The sequence below is a fragment of the Phragmites australis genome, chromosome 13 (assembly GCF_958298935.1).
Source record: "Phragmites australis chromosome 13, lpPhrAust1.1, whole genome shotgun sequence".
Classification (NCBI taxonomy): domain Eukaryota; kingdom Viridiplantae; phylum Streptophyta; class Magnoliopsida; order Poales; family Poaceae; genus Phragmites; species Phragmites australis.
This window is the reverse complement of record NC_084933.1, coordinates 26,917,083-26,935,949: the sequence shown is the minus strand read 5'-3', so window position 1 is coordinate 26,935,949 and position 18,867 is coordinate 26,917,083. Positions and strand designations below refer to the sequence as shown.

Genomic DNA, 18,867 nt, shown 5'->3' with positions numbered 1-18,867 from the left:
GAACAATCAGTTACAATCTCAACTCATACATAAATCTATCCAGACAAATACAACTAAAAAATCAGCTCAATCTATTCAAACAAATACAACCAATCAACTAATCTTATTTTCAACAAATAACACTCGGCTCAACCTAACTCTCTCAGCCTACATATATGGTCATATACACAAGATCTATCCGGGTACCCAATCAGACACAGTACATACACTTCGCTGCACAGCGCACACAGTACAAAACCTTTCTGATGAACGGCTCCGAATAATCTCCGGTACGTGTCCAATGCGATGGTCCAAATGGTTGTACCCAAAAATCCTTTCTTGGCGTTCCTGAGGCCTGAGAACTGGGGTCAGACTGACGCTGACATTGGGCTGCCCGTGTGCCATCTTTTGGCGTTTGGACGCATCGGATGATCTGTGCGGTGCACCGCTGATAGACTGATCATCCCCGTTGAATCCGTGACGCAGCACGATCAGGCCGTGACCGACGTGCGTACGCCTCGGAGCGAACGGGCGACGCCGCTGCGAGACCTTGCCGAGACTGGAAGCATCGAGTGCGCCCGTTTCCTCGGACACGCAACACGCTGCCAAAGTACAGGCCTCACCCGTCGGAAAACAGCAGGCCAAGAGAATGTAGCACACGTGCCGGAGGCGGCGCACCGGAGCCTGCGGATGCCGTGATGCGCTTGTACCTTCCCGTGCATGCTGCGCCTGCTCCCGTGGCCGGACAAACGAATGGCGTGGTGGGGATCAGCCGTGGATCGTCGCACCCGCAACCGCCGCGCGCGATGCCGGAAAAAAAAACCATCGCTTCTGGCGTCCTCTCACGTTCGGCGCGCACGCGTGGCGTGGCGGTCCAAGACGGTGCGCGTTCCTGTGCCTGCCGCCCCTGCATGGCTGCATGCTCCGTGCATCAATTGGACCGGCAGGAGAAAGGCTCGCTCGATGTGATCGATACCCTGCAGCGCGCCGCGCGTACGCCTCGTGTTGAAATGGCAAGCGGAACGGGCCGGCCATTTAATAGTACCGGCAGATTATAGTGGCGATGCTTTGGAAGATTTTGCTGTGCAAAAGGGTTCGCAAAAGGCGGTTTTGAAAGCTGTTTTGGTCGTGTGCGCATGCACGGGCGGGCTCATGGCGAGTCAAGGTGCCGGTGTTTGTTTATCAGTGTGCAGTTCAACACTCGGCACCAACCACTGCATCGTGATCGATGCTGAATTCTGTGGATCCCCCCGCTGTTTCATCTTCGTCTGCTCCCTCCCTTTTTTTTCCTTTTTTTGAAGGCAGCATCATTCTTCTGTACAAGTTGGTCATATTGTGCAGCAGGAGAGCAAATGTGGTTCATGTATTGAGTCTTATCGTGTCTCTCTTTGGTCTACAGCATACTGAACATGTTAATATTTGTTTCATAAAGCAAAGTGCATCGGTCATAGCTCGTGTTTTATAGAAGCAAAGCGTGCGCTGAGTGTACCGGCTCTTTTGTTTCGGCGCTGCATCTTCTTGGGTCATGTAGCGACTTATTTTTAAGCACATTTGTGCACTCATCGGTAACTACAATAAGATAATCTTCTTCTCTGTTTTGTACTAGAAATCCATTGATAGCCTAGAGCTACACATCTTGCCTCTCCCTCTCTTCCAAATATCAAATATATGGTGTTCCACATTATTGTTTGTGTGATTTTTCCCCCTCAAATGCTATGCTGCATCCGCAAATGTATGTATATGGCGATCAACACTATATATATGTCAAATAAATTAGTTTAAAAATACTATCTCCATTTTGTTTACTTGTCACTAATTTTTTATTGTAACAATTTTAACCTTCATTTAAAAAAAAATTACAAATACTTAAATATATATAATACTAATGAAGTACATTTCATGACGAATCTAATGATACGATATAAACTTTTTATAGAAAAAAACATATGATTAAAATTGCTACAGTAAAAACTGATAAGTAAATGAAAACGAATATAGTAATCATCATTAAAAAACATGATATTCATTGAGGCCCTTAGTATGTCTCTCTACATATCAGGTGCTCAAAATCTGCAAAAGAAAATAATTGCTTTTGGATGGATTTAAGATTTGTGCAATTGTTATCGTAGAAATTTCAAAGGAGTTTAGTAGGAATTTTACCAGACATTCAATTCATGCAGAAATCAGGAAAATATGTTGCTCTTCAAAAGGGACCTTTTCACCGCCTCTCACTTCATGCGTCCTTATTAGGAGATACAAAACCACGTGATCTTGTGCACACACGGTTTATCTTAATTGTCTATCTTTTCTATCTAATACTTATATAATATTTCGATCGATTAGTGTTTCAGATTTCAACCTGTATGATCCAAATATTTTGATGTGATAGATTTAGTATCACCTTGATAGTTCATATAGGTTAGAACCAGCTTATAAGCCTTCGCGTTTCAAATATAGCATATCTGGGTAATACTTTTACACTAAGTGAGGACAAAAGTGTAAGAGATGTGATATGCGTATATAGGTTTGCCTCACAGGTTGGCTGGATTGCAAGCGAATTTTAAAGGTGTGGTGTTACAAATGGCATCAGAGTTAACTCTCGCTACATGAGTGCATACGTGTCGGCTCGTGGAGGGGACATGATATAGTCATAGCACTGAGGGGAGATCGTGTGTATTTGTCTATCGTGTATACGGTAAGCTGCCGAGTGCGTCAGCCCTATAGGGGGGAGTGTAATATCCCGGTTATGTTTCTGGTTTTGGTCCGTGTGACCCAAATATTTCGGTGTGATGAGTTTTGTATCACATTGATAGTTTATATAGGTCGAGGCTAGCTTATAAATCTTCGCATTCCAAACATAGTATCTTTGGGTTAATCCTTTATCACAAAGTGAGGATGAAAATACAAGATATGTGCTATACTTTGCGAGCCTATCCCACAGGTAAGCTAGGCTGTCAACAAAATTTAGAGGCAGAGTGTTACAAGTCTTTCATCCCTTAATTCTCCTCATCCGCCCTATAATTTTTTCACCTACTCCTCCAACATAAATCTCAACATAAATGAACAGTCTTGATAAGTCATATATGTATACGTATGGGAAAATTTCCCTTCCGTCCTTCTTCCTGGTTTCAGCAGCTTGCTACTGTTGTAACGGTTATCTCCCCACTCGCCACCACCTCTCAGTACCATTCCTTCCTCCTCATTCGATCATATACCGTGCCATCCTCTAGCTAGGGATGACAATGGGCATATTTTACTCACGTGTCCATGGGTAATTAAAAACCCTAACGAGCGCAAGTTTAGGTTCATATTTTTACCCGTAGGTATGGGTGCGGGTTGAAATTGAACACAATGGGTACAATGAGACGGGTTGAAATTGTCTTACCTCTGCCCGCTTCATTCGTATACCCGCTCCACACAATCTTTATTGATATTTATTTACATGGCTAGACTTGTTGTGTTGTTAAACAATGTTCGTTTATGTTGCACTAAGCATGATTAAATTATAAAACAATATATTGTATATGTGAACTATATTATAATATACTAATATGATATACATATTATGTATGATGTATCTGTGAGATGCTCGTTCATTATCTTTGTTGATATACATGTTTGAATTGATGATATTATTATTACATATTTAATCTTATGTTCAATGCTTGTTTACAATATTGTGGATATACAGGCGTGCCTGTGAGTATGTGATACCAACAGGTGACCGGTGCGAGTTTCAGTTTTTATCCATGACGGGAAATGGGTGCATATACGGGTATGAGGATTTACTCACGGGGACATAAAGTATTGTACCCATTGCCATTGCTGCCTCTAGCTCTGCCCACCGCTCTCTCTCCGGTGGCTGGCAACATCACTGTCGCTGCTGCCCACCATTCGGCCTCCGCCACCCCTCCATTTGTCTAAGGTTAGGGCTGTGTAAACCTCGAACCCGAGCCTCCCCGTTGATGATGGTAGGAATATGATTCGGTCGAGAGCACTGATCTTGACGGGATCGTACATCAAGCATAGGTGACTGATGTAGCAAAACAGCTACTCAATATTCACATCATCGCATATTTAGTTCCAAACTCATACAGCTGGCTAGCCTTGCTTTTGCGCACACCTGTGAATTGCGATGCTTGCAGGTGCTGTCCCTCTCGTCTTTCTCACGCGATTGCTGTTCGGTCTAACGCGTCACCGATGAGGTTAGCTAAAATGTCATTCAGATATAGGTAGGGGATCTGAGAGCCAGCAGGTCAAGAAACTTTAACGAAAGCCCGGTGTTCCATTCTGCTTCTCCGGCACCAACGCGGCCAATCAATCGGTCGAGCCGCGCACGGTGACACGATACAAGTCCAAGTAGAACCGGTCCCTTTCCACAATCAGGGAAAGCATGTCAAGGGTTAGGTGCAGGGAAGGTAAAACGGCGATAAATGTTGGTTACCCTAACTCAAAGACTTGAGCCATTGGCTGTCCACACACAAGAATCTACAGTCTCCGGCTGGAAAGGGACTGGTTGTTGAAGGGCACCAGTTTAGTCCTCACCAAAAACATTTTTATTTATTTTCAGAAACCATCGTAGTATATACATAGTACATCATACATGGAAGATGCAACTGCTAGTTGCATGCAATTTGCAGTTGAAAAAAAGAGAGGTGCGGCCAACAACTACTGTAAAATATTTTATAACGGTCTCAAGATTCTGAATCTTGTTTCAGTTCTTTTAGAATGGTTGTGTCAGATTAGCGCTGTTGTCGGACTCACTAAAGGAATCAAGACTCCAACGAAAAAATGTGATCGTCCTTTGTCCATTGCTCCTGGAAATATTTTGCGACGAGCGCGCGCACAGTTTGTTTTTTAAACGGATGAAACACGCAGTTCATTTCCATATTGCAACTGTGAGGGTTGTGAGTTGTATGTTACATTGACCACGATGACTAACAAAGACGACGAAGCACCCGTCGTGTGTGTATGTGCATGCATGTAGTAGGTTGGTCAGAGCATCCTGCTAAATTTGGCAGCCAGTCAAGCATACCCAAGAATTTGCTTTCACAAAAAAGCATGCATTTCGAGGTAAGAACTCTGGACTCTCAAGTGTTCTACTGTTCTTGGATCCAACAGGCATTGATTGGTCGGGTAGATTACCAAGCCTTTTCATAAATTTGGATGGATATATATACATAAGCGAAGTTGAATTCCTTCCACTCTGGCCTCGGGTAACATCACGAATCATGTAGACGTGCAGTTGTGGATTGGAACAGCTACATATTGCGTGCTTGCACTGATAAGTGACCAACTCAATAAGTTAAAATTTTAATCAGCGAATCAGCTTGATGTTTGATCAACAACTAGAGTCAGTCGTACAGAAGAAAGACAACGAGTAGGCAGACCATTTCTTCTCTTTCTTTTTTCTAATTTCGTTTGAACAATGCACGAGTAGGTGGTAGTTACGGCTTGGAAGGAAGGGAGCTTGATACGATGAGGTTATCTTGAAAGCAAATTTATGCATAAACTTATTTTTAAAAAATGATTTCTCCGAAAATATGCATAAACATGAACCAGAGTACGTATCTGTTTCTGTTAGAGAACAGACATATTTTTTTCACAATTTGTCAATTTCTATAGCAACGTTGATATCAACATCTTAACTAGGGGAAAACAATTAATTAAGTACGTACCAAATGCCAGCAGTTTTTTTTTTTTTTTTTTTTTGCAATTTATGTATCCTTTAAGATTAAGCAAAGTATCCAATTTTGCTCACAGAACATTTCAACGGCTAATTATAACATCTTCTCCATCTCTTAATGCCTCTACTGTTGATGGAATTTCTAGAAATGACGGTTTAAAGATAGGACCTCTGCAGGCAGCTGCAGATATTGAAAACTTCAGCAATCCTTTTGCTATTCATAGCAGACCGTACCCTGAATTTCCCCCCTTTCTTTCTTCAATGAATTAGGTAAAATGTAATAATTTTTAGCATCTAACCATTTGTTACCAAGTTGTAGTCCACTTTAATCTCCCTCGTTCCTTTTGTGTATGAAAGAACTAGACCATATGTCTAGTTTATCCTATTTGCAAGCTAGTAGTAAGCCCTACTGAAAGACCCATCAACAAGGTTCAGAAATAGCAGCACGGACTGCTCCAATAGATTTGGTTTCAAGCAAAGTGCTCAACTTGCTCTCTGTCCCCTGCCATTTATGTTGATTTCGACAAATCAGAAAAGAAAGATGCCATATTCAGCCATCCTGTCCTGTGTAATCTCCTTGATCGCTTTCACCAAACATGCTTTTTCCTGATCCTCCATTAACCCACTTACCCACAGTCTGATGCAACCGTGTCGCATAATTCAATTCACGCCACAACAAGCAATTACACATGTCCAGTCGGGGGAAATGCCGCGCGATGCCGAGCGGCACCTGGGGTCCAGCTCAGGCGCCCAGCTGGGCAAGCAAGGCCCCCACCAAGATCGCACGAGGAGCCCACGCGATCGCGGCCGCCGAGTGGCCACGCCCGGTGCAACGTCGGCACGCCCGCGGAAACCAATGGCCACGGGACGGGCCCTCTCTTTTTCATTAGGGATTCGCCGGAGGAGTTCAGGAACGCCTGTAGGCAGGCTCCGTCGTGAGAAGGGGTTTGGTGAGGGGAGTCTGCGCGATGGGGCCGTCAGTGCCGGGAGCGCGACACGGCCGCGGCCTGGGCCACCTGTCGCGCGCTGTCGGCGTCGCGCACGTCAAAGGGACGCGAGTCGCGAGTCCCTTACCAGCCCACCAGCATTTCACCGCGCGCGCGCGTATATATACGCCTGGCTCTGCTGGTGTCCCGGTTGCAGCTTTCCACACGTCTGACACAAGCGGGGCACTGTCGCAGCATCGAGCAGAGCGCGAGGCACAGAGCAATCGACCGAACCGAGCACGCGAAGCAGCTCGAGGTGTTGCGCGCAGCCAGGACGGATGGGGAAAGGCCGGGCACCGTGCTGCGCCAAGGTCGGGTTGAACAAGGGCTCGTGGACTCCGGAGGAGGACATGCGGCTCATCGCGTACATTCAGAAGTACGGCCACGCCAACTGGCGCGCCCTGCCCAAGCAAGCAGGTACGTACGTGCGCCCGGCCGGCCGGACGGCGTCGCGAGCAGTGTGCTAGTCGATCCTCTCCACACGCATGCATGGAAATTCTAATGGTTTGTGAATCCCATAGGTTTGCTGCGGTGCGGGAAGAGCTGCCGGCTGCGGTGGATCAACTACCTCCGGCCGGACCTCAAGCGCGGCAACTTCACCGCCGAGGAGGAGGAGACCATCATAAAGCTGCACGGCTTGCTCGGCAACAAGTAGGGTGCAGTGTTCGCAGAATTCAACCGCCGTTATTGAATCCGAGAAGTTGAGACTGATTGAGTTCGATCAAATTGTGTCCAGGTGGTCGAAGATTGCGTCGTGCTTGCAGGGCAGGACGGACAACGAGATCAAGAACGTCTGGAACACGCACTTGAAGAAGCGGGTGTCGCCGGGCGGGGAGGAGAACAACTCCGGCACCAAGAAGAAGAAGAAAGCCGCAGGCTCCGAGGTGCCGGTCCCCTCGCCGTCGCCGTCGTCATCCTCGTCCACGACGACGACCAACTGCTCCAGCGGCGACTCCGTCGAGCAGCAGAGCAACACGAGCAAGGAGCCGGACGACCTGGACCTGGAAAAGATCGAGATCCCCATGCTCGACGACCCAGGCTTCGACTTCGACATACTGGTGGACCCCATGCCGGAGCCTTACTGCCCGGTCGTGTCCGTGCCGGCGTCGCCCTGCGCCTCGTCCACGTCCCCGCCGGCGTGCGCCCGCGGCGGCGTGGACGAGGTGCTCGAGCTCCCGGAGATCGACATCGACCAGGAGCTGTGGAGCATCATCGACGGCGGCGGCGGCGGCGCCGGTTCGTTCGCCGCAACGCCGGCGCCGTGCCAGGGCAATGCAACAGAGCCGAACGTCGCCAGCACGACCAGCCACGAGGAGGAGGGAAAGGAGTGGTGGTTGGAGAACCTGGAGAGGGAACTAGGCCTGTGGGGCCCCATGGAGGACTACCACTACCAGTATCCGATGGGCCCACTGGGTCAGGTTGCTCACCCGGACCCACTTCCTGCCATGGCGCAGGACCCAGTGTCGTGCTACTTCCAAGCGGGGCCCACTCCCACCACGATCCAGGGACCCCAATACTCTGTTGTTCTTACAAGTAACCAGATGGATCTATGAGATTATTATCCGTTTGTGGTTTTTTTTAGATAGAAACCATCAGCACGCCATTGAGGAAAAAGAAGCATCAACACGATCGTTCGGCTACGATCGACACCAGCATAATACTTGTATAATTGTACAAGGGCAGAGTACAAACTCAATACCAATACCTCGATGTAAAGACCATGGGCGTAGTGAAAAATATGCTAGTACGCACATACGAATGGTAAGAGTACTATTTTTGGGCAGGCAGTGTTTGGCAGAGTGGATTGTGCAACGCAGTCACAACTTATCTGCAATTTCCAATTGGTATAAAAACAACGACTCTAAGTACTGATGCGTAGCACTGCTAGCTACTACTGGACTAGTACATTGTTTATCCTTACTACAAGACTGAAATGCAGGCATGTCGTCACTGTAGTGTATCATCGAGTTCCTACTCCCATCCTATCCTGGCTGCACCTTTGCCTTTGGCTTTGGCTTTCAGACTAGGCATGAGTACATTGACCAGCATCCAATTGGGGAATTGCCCTTTTGACATTGTGATGTCGCCGGCCTTTCTTCTATTTTTTCCGTCTCCTTTTTCTCACTTGCCGCTCATGTTTTTCTACTCTCATGCTCTGCCTTTTGCTCTGGTTTACACGCGAGGCCATGCCTTTGGGTGAACAAATTGCATGACTGGGACATCATCATAAAGCAACATGATAAGGAAGTGGGTTACCTAACAAAAATAACAGGAGGGGTGAAGCTAGAATAAAATTGATGCATTGCTATATATACGTATGTATATGTATGTACATATACTTATATATATGTATGTATATTGCATGTATATTTTACAGGTATGTTCACTGTAGTTCATGTTCGCGTACATCCTGTAAGTTATAACTTATAGTGTTTCAGATTGTAATCGTAGGATGTACGCAGTACGAATAACAAGTTGTAACTCACAGTGTTAGCTTTTCGTGTTGCAATTATGTATTTATAGATGTGAAGTTATAACTTGTCTATCTAACAAGTTGTAACTTATAGTATTTCAGGTTGTAATTGGGGGATGTACGTAGTATGAATAACAAGTTGTAATTCACAGTGTTAGCTTCTAGTGTTGCATTATGTAATTATGGACGTGAAGTTGTAACTCACGGTGTTTCGGTTATAACTGGTGATGTGCGCGGTGCGAAACAAGTTGTAACTCACAGTATTAGCTTTTTTTGTTGCAATTATGTATTTCTGGACGTGAAGTTGTAATTGATCTACCTAACAAGTTGTAACTCATAGTGTTTTGGGTTGTAACTAGGGATATGCGCAGTGTGAATAGCAACTGCGCATAGACGCATAATAACCTCGTCGTATATATATATATATATATATATACACACACACACACACACACACACACACACTATGTTGCTATTCTGTGCCTATGCGTAGCGTATGTGCAGCATGCGTACAGGCACATAATAGTAACTTACGAGTTACAACTCATCATATACTGTATTGTAACTGCCCACTGGCCCAGCGTGCTCCCCTCCACCTACCCCGCGGGTCCACTGGATGACCTAGCACGTTCTCACCTCGTGAGTAGCGAATTGCAACCAGTTACAACTAGGTGTATAGATGAGTTACAACATGTAGTATAGAGTGATTGTAACTCCAGATAGAGCGATTACAACTATTTGCATGTTGTAACTAGATTGTCTACCATGTTGTAAGTATAATGTTCACTTTATTGTAATTATTTTTAGTTGTATGATGCAATTAATTTGATTTTATTTTTTCATGTTGCAACTGTACTGCTTGACTATGTTGCAACTGAAGTATTCATATGTTGTAACTAAAGAGTTCACCATGTTGTAACTAAAGTGCCTACCACCACCAGAGAATACTGCAGTTCAAAATGTTGTAACTGCAATGTTCACCATGTTGTCACTGCGATGTTCACTATATTGTAATTACATGGACGTAACTCATTTATGATTATAAAACTTCATCAAAATATAGTCTCGATAGGTCTTATTTTGTTAAGCACATTGTTTTCAACAATATGCATCAAACGGATCGAGAATTGAATCTGTGGTTCTAGAGATATTGCATTTTAACGATTCGAATCAACAAAAATTTCTCCACATACAACTCTCTGGTGAGTAGATGATGGATGACGTGGTACAAGCTGGTTGGCTGGCTCATGTTGTTTGGTACATGTTAGAGACTGAGTTGTAACTGATCTATATAACAAGTTATAACTTGCAATTTTTTAGATTGTAACTGATGTTACAGGATATGCGTAATGATGTAAAATAGAATCGTCATATATAAATATATTATTTCTTTGCTTCATATGCGCACCACCTAACATCATGGGGTCGCCCCTGAATAGGAGTTATGTGTGTGTAGCATCTCGAAGCACTCCACCAAAGATAAAATATGGTCTAGTGTACTTCTGCCAATCGCTCTTCCTAAGACTATCTTCATCGATTTTCTGTTCTTTTTTAAAAGAATTTTTATTTTCTTCAACTTTTTAACGACTTATCTTTACAGTTTTTTTTACGAAAGATTTCTCTCTTATATTTTCTTCATGATTTTCTTAAAAAAAAGCTATTGAAGATAAGAAAAAAAACGAAGAGAAAAATAAAAAACAAAATAAAGAGAATATGATTAGAGATAGTATTTAAAAAAGAGAGTAGAAATCCTATAAAAAAGTGAGCGGAAAGCCTATCCAGACTGCCGCAGTATCAGTACCATGTAGAGTCCTGTGGTGGGCTAGGATGGGTCATGCGCGCCCCAGAAGGCCCAACAGGTCCAAAATGAGAATAGTGACCCACCTACCATAAGAAACACAAAGATTTAGTACGGTACTGTTTGAGGAGAGAGAGGAGGAGAGAGGTAGAGAGGAGGATAGGGATTTCAATTTTATTTTATAATTTTTTCTGCTCACTGACGAAAAGACCAGAATTCGTGATATTTCATTGAAATTTTAGTCTATTTTTGTCCTCTGCTCCGTGAGTCCCATATGCTAGTGAAACAAAATCCCAAAATTAGATGTTTTGTTTCCCTTTGAAATTAATGAAATTTCATTGAAATATTAATTAAATTTTAATCCCTAGAGTAGATACAAAACATAATGCAGGGTACCATAGAAACATACTTACCTGAACAGGGTCTATGGGCGATCAAGAAGTCTCATGACCTAAGTCAGTGGACATCATAATTTGTGGCAGAGATGGTACGTGTTCGCGCGACCCCTACCAAATTAATTTGAAATCCTTTTTTGTGAGCGCTTTTAAATTCAAATTTGATTTCAAATTTGTCCTCGAATTCCTTTCCTATACGGAGGGAAGGCATTGTATATTTGTATGTTACTTCTCCCTTGAATTTGTCCATGGGCTTTTTGATCCCAACAGTGTTGGGCCGACATTACAAGTAGCGGTGTGGGCTTCAGGCCCATCTTTCCGTGTGTTGGCTTTTCTCTCTCCTCTGGTTACAAAAGCCCGGCCCGCAATAACAACGCTAGTGATCCGCTCTCTCTCTCAAAAAAAAAAAAAAAACCAAGGGGGCAACAAAAGCGAGAGCGCACGTACGACGCCGACTCCGACGCTCCGAGCTCGCGCCATGGCAGCGGCGTCAGTCCGTGCCACGTCGCCTCGAGCGCTGGACCCCCACCGCGGCGCCGCCCCGGAATTTTCGACCGAACCTTCCTCGTTCTCGCCTCTGTCCACGTCACGCGCCGCGGAGTTGAGGCTGGTGGCATGCGAGAGGGGCGGCGAGGAGGACGTGCTCGACCTGGATTCTCCGTGGGTGGCGGCTGCCGAGGCGGAATCGATACTGGAGGCGGCGGCGATCGCGGCGGAAGCTGCTGTAGCGGCACTTAAAAATCAGCTGTGAGGGGGAGCAGGATGAAGATGAGAATGAGATAGGAAACAACCAGCAGCGGCAGGAGGACGAGGTCTAGTATACTAATCTGCTGATTGGATTGAAAATTTTGCTTGGCTTGATGATCTTGATGTGTGCTGCGATGCTTGGTGCCTTGGTTGCAATGCACTTGATCTATTCGTAGGGTTTTGGGGGAATAAACTAGCGAAGTTGCGATTTTTTATTTTTCTCTTAAAAGGAAAAATAGGACTTTTCTCTTAAAAGGAAAAATAGGTGGCTTTTTTCCCGTAAGAAATCTGCTTCTTATATTTATAATATTTCAAGTTCGAAGAAACGATCCGTAGATAATTAGTACCACCAGATAGGTTGCATTTAGGCAAGGGAGCTAACTATCAGGTTGACGTGTGATTACTAATTGCTTATTTCGTTAGCAATTGCTCTGAGGGAAAAAATGTCTCGATGGTCTGTGAGATATGTAACTTAGGAACTGTGTTGCTTCTACGTTCTGTCTGAGGGTTGATCCAAAGATTCTTACTTTATAATTGCGTCGCTGAGCATCTGTTTGCTTACTTGAGCTCACCGTTTACTGCAGCTGATGGCATTGGAGGCAATATATGGGGATGATCTGGCTGTATTTGAAAACGAAGGAGGGCTCCGCTATTTCCAGGTTTCTTGAGTTGGCCACGAGTATCGTTTCAATTATTCTTGTAAGGTGGATAGCTTTGATAATTTGTCTATTCTATTCCAGATTTACACACATTATGATGTAGCCGATGGCGTTGAAGTTTGTGCTAACTTTCATCAGCTAATGTGTATCCCGAAGATGAAGGATGTTCTGATGGTACAGGACATGGTGATGGACCAGATGCATTCTCTTACAATTGCAACTTTGATTACCTGCCTCCTTTGATATTGACATGCTTGCTTCCACGGTCGTATCCTAGCAAAGATCCTCCATATTTCACTGTCACTTTTAAGTGGATGGATGGGCCTCAAGCTTCTCAACTCTGTGAGATGCTTGACACCATATGGGCAGAGCTGCCGGGGCAGGAAGTTGTGTATCAGTGGGTTGAGTGGCTGTGTAATTCTTCTAGTTCACATCTCTGGTTTGATGGCAAAATGACACTAGGCCCAGATACTGTAACCAACAACGGAGATAACCATGCTATCTCAAGATCAAATTCATTGGAGTCTTTAATCCCTTTGATGCTGACATACAGTAGTAACCAATACCTGGCTGCAATTTTCATGCTTCACATAGTATCTACTAAGAGCCATTGAACCTGCAGTTTCCAAGCATTGTCTTTTGAAAGTTGAAACTGAATTGCACTTTCATAGGTTTGTTTTTCTGTAACTAACTTTAATTCTGGAACAATTAGGCTCAAACTTCATCAGGCTTTCATGCCAACACTTATTTTGCGTTGAGTGCATGGAGACCTTATGCAGAATGCATGTCAAGGAAGGTAGTGTGTTTCAGCTGGTATGCCCTGATACCAAGTGCGATGCTTCTATTCCCCCATATGTACTGAAGAGGCTTCCGAAGAAGAGTTTGAACGCTGGGATAGGCTTGTTCTTCAGAAAGCATTGGACTCCATGTCAGATGTGGTTTACTGTCCAAGGTGTGCGATTGGTTGCTTGGCAAATGAGAGCAACAATGCACAATGCCCAAAATGCTGCCTTATCATCTGCTCTCTCTGTAAGGAACCATGCCATCCATCCAGGGAAGCAGTGTCTAACTCCAGAAGAAAAGATCCAGCGCCAGCAGGTAAAATGCAAGATATGCACTAAAATCTCTTTCATTTATGCTTTGCAGTTGATCCTCATCTTCGCAGTAGTAAACTTGTACCAAACATCTGGACGCTCCTTACTAAATACCTCAATGATACAATATGCAGTTGATGTGCAATCTGTAAAGATCCGAGGACATGATAAGCTTTTGCTACCAACTTGCTGCTGAGTTATGTGTTGACTGTTTCAGAATACTATCATTTTACCGAATATCTTCCGCTTGTTGTCTGCAATTTGTTTGTTTGCAGGCGTCAGGCAGGATGTCTGATAAGGAGATGGCGCGGGAACTGCTCACCATCAGAAAATTGTTCAACGATGTTCAATTATGTCCGAAATGCCGAATGCCCATTATCAAAACAGAAGGGTGCAACAAGATGTCGTGCGGCAACTGCGGTCAGTTACTTTGCTTCCGCTGTGGCAGGGCCATCAGTGGCTATGGCCATTTCCGGTAGGCCATTCTAAGGCATCTATGGTCTCACGCCGGCTTATCCTTATGCGCGCTTGATTTGACCAAATATAGTGCCAACCCGTCCATTACGTGAGTATACCGACGTAACGCCGTGGGAGAGACACATGGAAGAAGCGCAAATTGGACGCCGGAAACGAGTTCAACTAAGCCCAATAGGTGGTACCGTCAGATGCCCAAAATGTCGTCAAAAAAATTTCAAGGTACCATCGAGACCAATATTTTCAGTCTGCAGCATTTGTTTCATTTCACGAGGGTGGTGATCGCTGATCGCCAATGCAACGAACACTGATTTGCCTGTCAGTATATATTTGCATCTAACCAATGACCATATGCATCCAGGACAATGAGGAGTACATTTTCTGCTGGGCATGCCGGATCCACTATTGCGCACTGTGCAGAATGAGGGTCGAGGACAAGTACATGAAGTCGGGGCACTACGGGTCATCGGAGTGCGTCGGGCTCGGGAACTTCTAGCACCGGATCAGCGCTCCCATTGCCGCGGTCTTCCATAATACTGTTCTGTCTCCGTTCGCAAGTTCAAGAAGATCACCTGAATCGGTAAGCTCAGCACTTGTGTAGCAATTGTGCAAACAGTTTGTGCAATATGCATTGCTTGCTCAGAACAACACACGGCAGTTCGGACTTCGGAATTGCTACCCTTGCTGGCTATATACTGTCATGATCTGTCGCACGAAGCATTTGCATCACTGCTGTTGACATTACTAGTTGAGCTGCTACTAAAACCCGGTCTGGGAGAGCTCCAGCTTCCAACTTCACATTATATATATAGTCCCTGCTTAGCAGAGCTTTAGCTCCACAAATCTGGAGGGCATTAAAGAGGGATTGGAGTAGGCTACTTAACAAATGAACCGGGAGGTGGTGTAAAGCATCTTGAAGCACTCGGAAGAAATATTAAAAGAAAAGGCCTATTGGAGTGCGTAGAAACTTAATCAATGGGTCAATTATAAACCGTTCGCGTCATTAGCCATGCTATTAATCAATGGATCAGTTATAAACCGTTCGCGTCATTAGCAACGCCACAGTGCACAGGTTATCTAGGCCATCTGATCCAGATCTCACGGTCCTAAATGGTAGGTAGTGGCAAAGTTCGTCGCAAAAAGACAGACTAACAACATAACACTGCAGCTCCGCTTTTTTTCAGTGGGGAAATGCAAATACCCCCTCTAAGTCGCATGAAGTTGCAAATATTCCCTACAAGTAATATTGTTGCGCTTAGCACCCTATAAGACTAATACTGTTGCAAAATCCCTCTTAAGGCTCTAACTTAATGTCATGTTAACATATTTTCTATAATATGACCTCAAGTGCTTCACGTTAGATTATAGCATAGATAAGAGATGATTGGAGATGGTGTAGCTACATGTCACATCCCACTAAACTTCTCCTTTTGGTTTAATCTGTGGAAGGAATTACAAGTGTGTATTTGATTCAATGGACTTTAGCGCACTGTTAGACCTTCCCTATCCCTATATTTCCATTCTGACAGCCTACCTAGAGTAGTCGAGGTCACACTAATGCAAATATGTTAACATGGCATCAAGTTAAATTCTCATGAGGGATTTTATAATAGGGTTAGACTTATAGGATGGTAAATACAACTGTTTTACTCTTAGGAGGGCATTTGCAATTTAAAGTGAATTATAGAAGCATATTTGCAATTTTCTCTTTTTTGGAGGAACAAGTTCTACTAATACCTTCCCAAAAACGAACGCTAAGGACGACCGGCAGAACGTAAGAAACTTATCTTCCCATACTGGGCTTTGATGGGCCGTGGTGCCTGCAAGAGCAATCTGGCCCAATACGAGATACCTGACCCATTTTTATCATTTGATACGATATTCTCTTTTTAATTCAATTTGAATTCAGTAAATTTAAACATACACAAAACCTACGATCAAGAAATAAGTTTACCAAAAGATCATCATAACCAACTAAACTCATCCAATTTATCCAACCAAATAGAAAACCGGTTTATCCTATCCGCACTAATTTTATCAATCAAACAGAAAACTAGGTCATCCCATCTATCCAATAAAAAAATTATATCATCACATCTTAAAAAATAAAGATGACACTATCGTATCTAACCTTACCCTTTAATCAAACGGATCCGTAATTTGTAAGAGCACTAGCCTACTCTACCATCTCTCAAGTACGAGAGTGGATGTCATAATTTGTGGTAGAGTGGTACGCGTTGGCAAGGCTCCTGACAAAATGAATTGAAAATTTTTTCTGCAAGTACTTCGAAATTTTAATAATTGTTTCTGTCTTTTCCTTGCCTAAAATAAAACGAGAAAAGCAATGTCAGCTATGTGTACCGAGAATTTATCCTTTGGGCTTTTACCAGCAGTGCTGGACCAACTCTACGCATATTACGGCATAGGCCCATCCGGTCATCCCCGTTTGGCAGACAGCATTTTCTTACTAAAAAATAATAATATTGAGCCAAAATCTTTCCGAAGGGGACGAGGAAAACGAGAGCACACATACGACTCCATACTCCAGAGTGTCCGAGCTCGCGCCATGGCGGCATCAGCTTCCGCCGGCACCGCGTCGCCGTGGGCACTAGAGCCCCTCCGCGGTGGGCGCTTCTCGGACGAGGCCTCCTCGTCGTCCTGTTCCACGTCGGGCGGCGCGGAGTTGAGGCCGGCGGCATGCGAAGGTGGCGGCGAGGAGGAGGGCGTGCTTGACCTGGACTCACCGTGGGTGGCGGCGGCCGAGGCGGAATCGATGCTGGAGGAGGCAGCGGCGGCTGCGGCGGTGGAACTTAGCCTCCGCGCCGAGGAGGAACAGGAGGAAGATGAGATAAAGAGACAACCAGCAGCGGCAGGAGGACGAGGTCTAGTATACTAATCTAGTGATCGGATTGGAATTCTTTTACTGGAACTTATGATCTTGATGTGTTCTACGATGCTTGTCGGAGTGCCGTTGATCTGTTTGTAGGATCACAATGATGAGTTGGGGATTTGGAATCGCAGGGTTTTGGGGGGTTTTGACGAAACTTGCAAGTTGTGGTTTTTATTTTTCTCTTAAAAAGTAAAGTTTGTGTGTTTTTTGGTTGGTAAGAAATCTGTTGCTTAGACTTGTAGAATTTGATTTCTAAGAAATGATCTGTAGAGAACTACCACCAGATAAATTGCATTTAATTATGAGAGGGAGATAGTCTGTTTACATATGATTACTGATTTTACTGTTGGTCTAAAAAAAATGGTTTGGTGGGATTGAAATTTCGGCTTAAGGGTTGCGCTGCTTCAAACTTCTGGCGGAGCATTGATCGAAGATCCAAACGTTGTTTCTTTAGAATCGCGTCGTTGAGCGTGAGCATCTGTTTGCTCACTTGAGATAATTGTTCATTGCAGCTGATGGCATTGGAAGCAATATATGGGTATGATCTGGCTGTATTTGAAAACAAAGGAAAGCTCCGCTATTTCCAGGTTTCTTGTGCTGGCCATGAATGTCGTTCCAATTATTCGTGGATGGTGGGGATCTGGCTTTGATGGTTTATTTATTTATTCCAGATTTACATACGTTATGATGTGGCTGAGGGCGTCGAAGTGTGTGCTAAGCTTTCATCACCTAATGCTAGTACCAGGGATCTAGGATGTTTTGATGGTTCTGAACATGATGATGGACCATCCAGTATCCTTTTTTCGCTTCTTTTAAAACAAGGGAAGGAATCGAGGATTTCTGGTTTACCTATCTTTATGCAAGTACGATTTGGCATAATAGCAAATCCGCACATCTTTTAAAGAAAACCACAACTCGTTCCATTGTAGGGGCAGGGACTGCAAGCTCTTTGCGGCGAGAGACATAGCGGAGTGGGAGAGGCAGATGGAAGCGATGCAACCTGGACGTCAGATGCGAAATGCCGATTGGTGGAACCGTGAGATGTCCCAAATGCCGTGCAAGAAATTTCAAGGTAACGAAACCTAGGATATATATATGTTTTCGATCTGTATAGAAAACTGAATTTTGCCTGCCTAATGTGATGACGAGAAGTATATCTTCTGCTCATAGGAAGATGAGAAGTACATCTCTGTTGGGCGTGCCGGGCCAACTACTGCACGCTGTGCAGACGGAATATCGAGGACAAGAAGACGGGGCACTACGGGTCACCGGAATGCGTGGGGCTCGACAATTTCTAGCATCTGATCCGTCGTCACCATGGGTCTTCTGCCTTTTGTCGAACGATGAATCCGACGCTTGGTGCAACCGATCAGCAAGACAGCAACCGTAGATAGGCTACATGCGAGCGTGACTGGGTAGCAGAAGTTGGCATATGACTGTCTTCTTGCCGGTTCACTCACATGCAGCAGCTACTTTAGTCGTCATGCATGGTGATTAAAAGTCACCAGGTTTTTCCTGACATTCCTGTTATTGTTCTGTCCCTCTCTCTATTCGTAAGATTGTGCAGCACTGTTATGTCTCGTTAGTGCAACAAAAGCACCTGGGTCTGCCGGCTGAGCACTTGAGCCAACAGTTTGTGCAACATGCGTTGCTTGTTGCTGGCTATTGTCCTGATTTATCGCTCAA

At 44.6% G+C, this 18,867-nt stretch overlaps 1 protein-coding gene and 1 pseudogene across 1 annotated transcript; both read left to right on the top strand.

Moving 5' to 3' along the window:
- The first annotated feature begins 6,810 nt into the window (after nt 1-6,810).
- On the top strand, nt 6,811-8,240 carry LOC133889281 (myb-related protein Zm1-like). The gene is made up of 3 exons (XM_062329791.1): nt 6,811-7,068; nt 7,173-7,302; nt 7,388-8,240. The coding sequence occupies exons 1-3, from the start codon at nt 6,930-6,932 to the stop codon at nt 8,202-8,204; spliced, it is 1,086 nt and encodes a 361-aa protein (XP_062185775.1). The 5' UTR covers nt 6,811-6,929; the 3' UTR covers nt 8,205-8,240.
- A 3,481-nt stretch (nt 8,241-11,721) lies between these two features.
- LOC133889282 (uncharacterized) lies at nt 11,722-18,789 on the top strand (annotated as a pseudogene).
- Nucleotides 18,790-18,867: the final 78 nt, after the last annotated feature.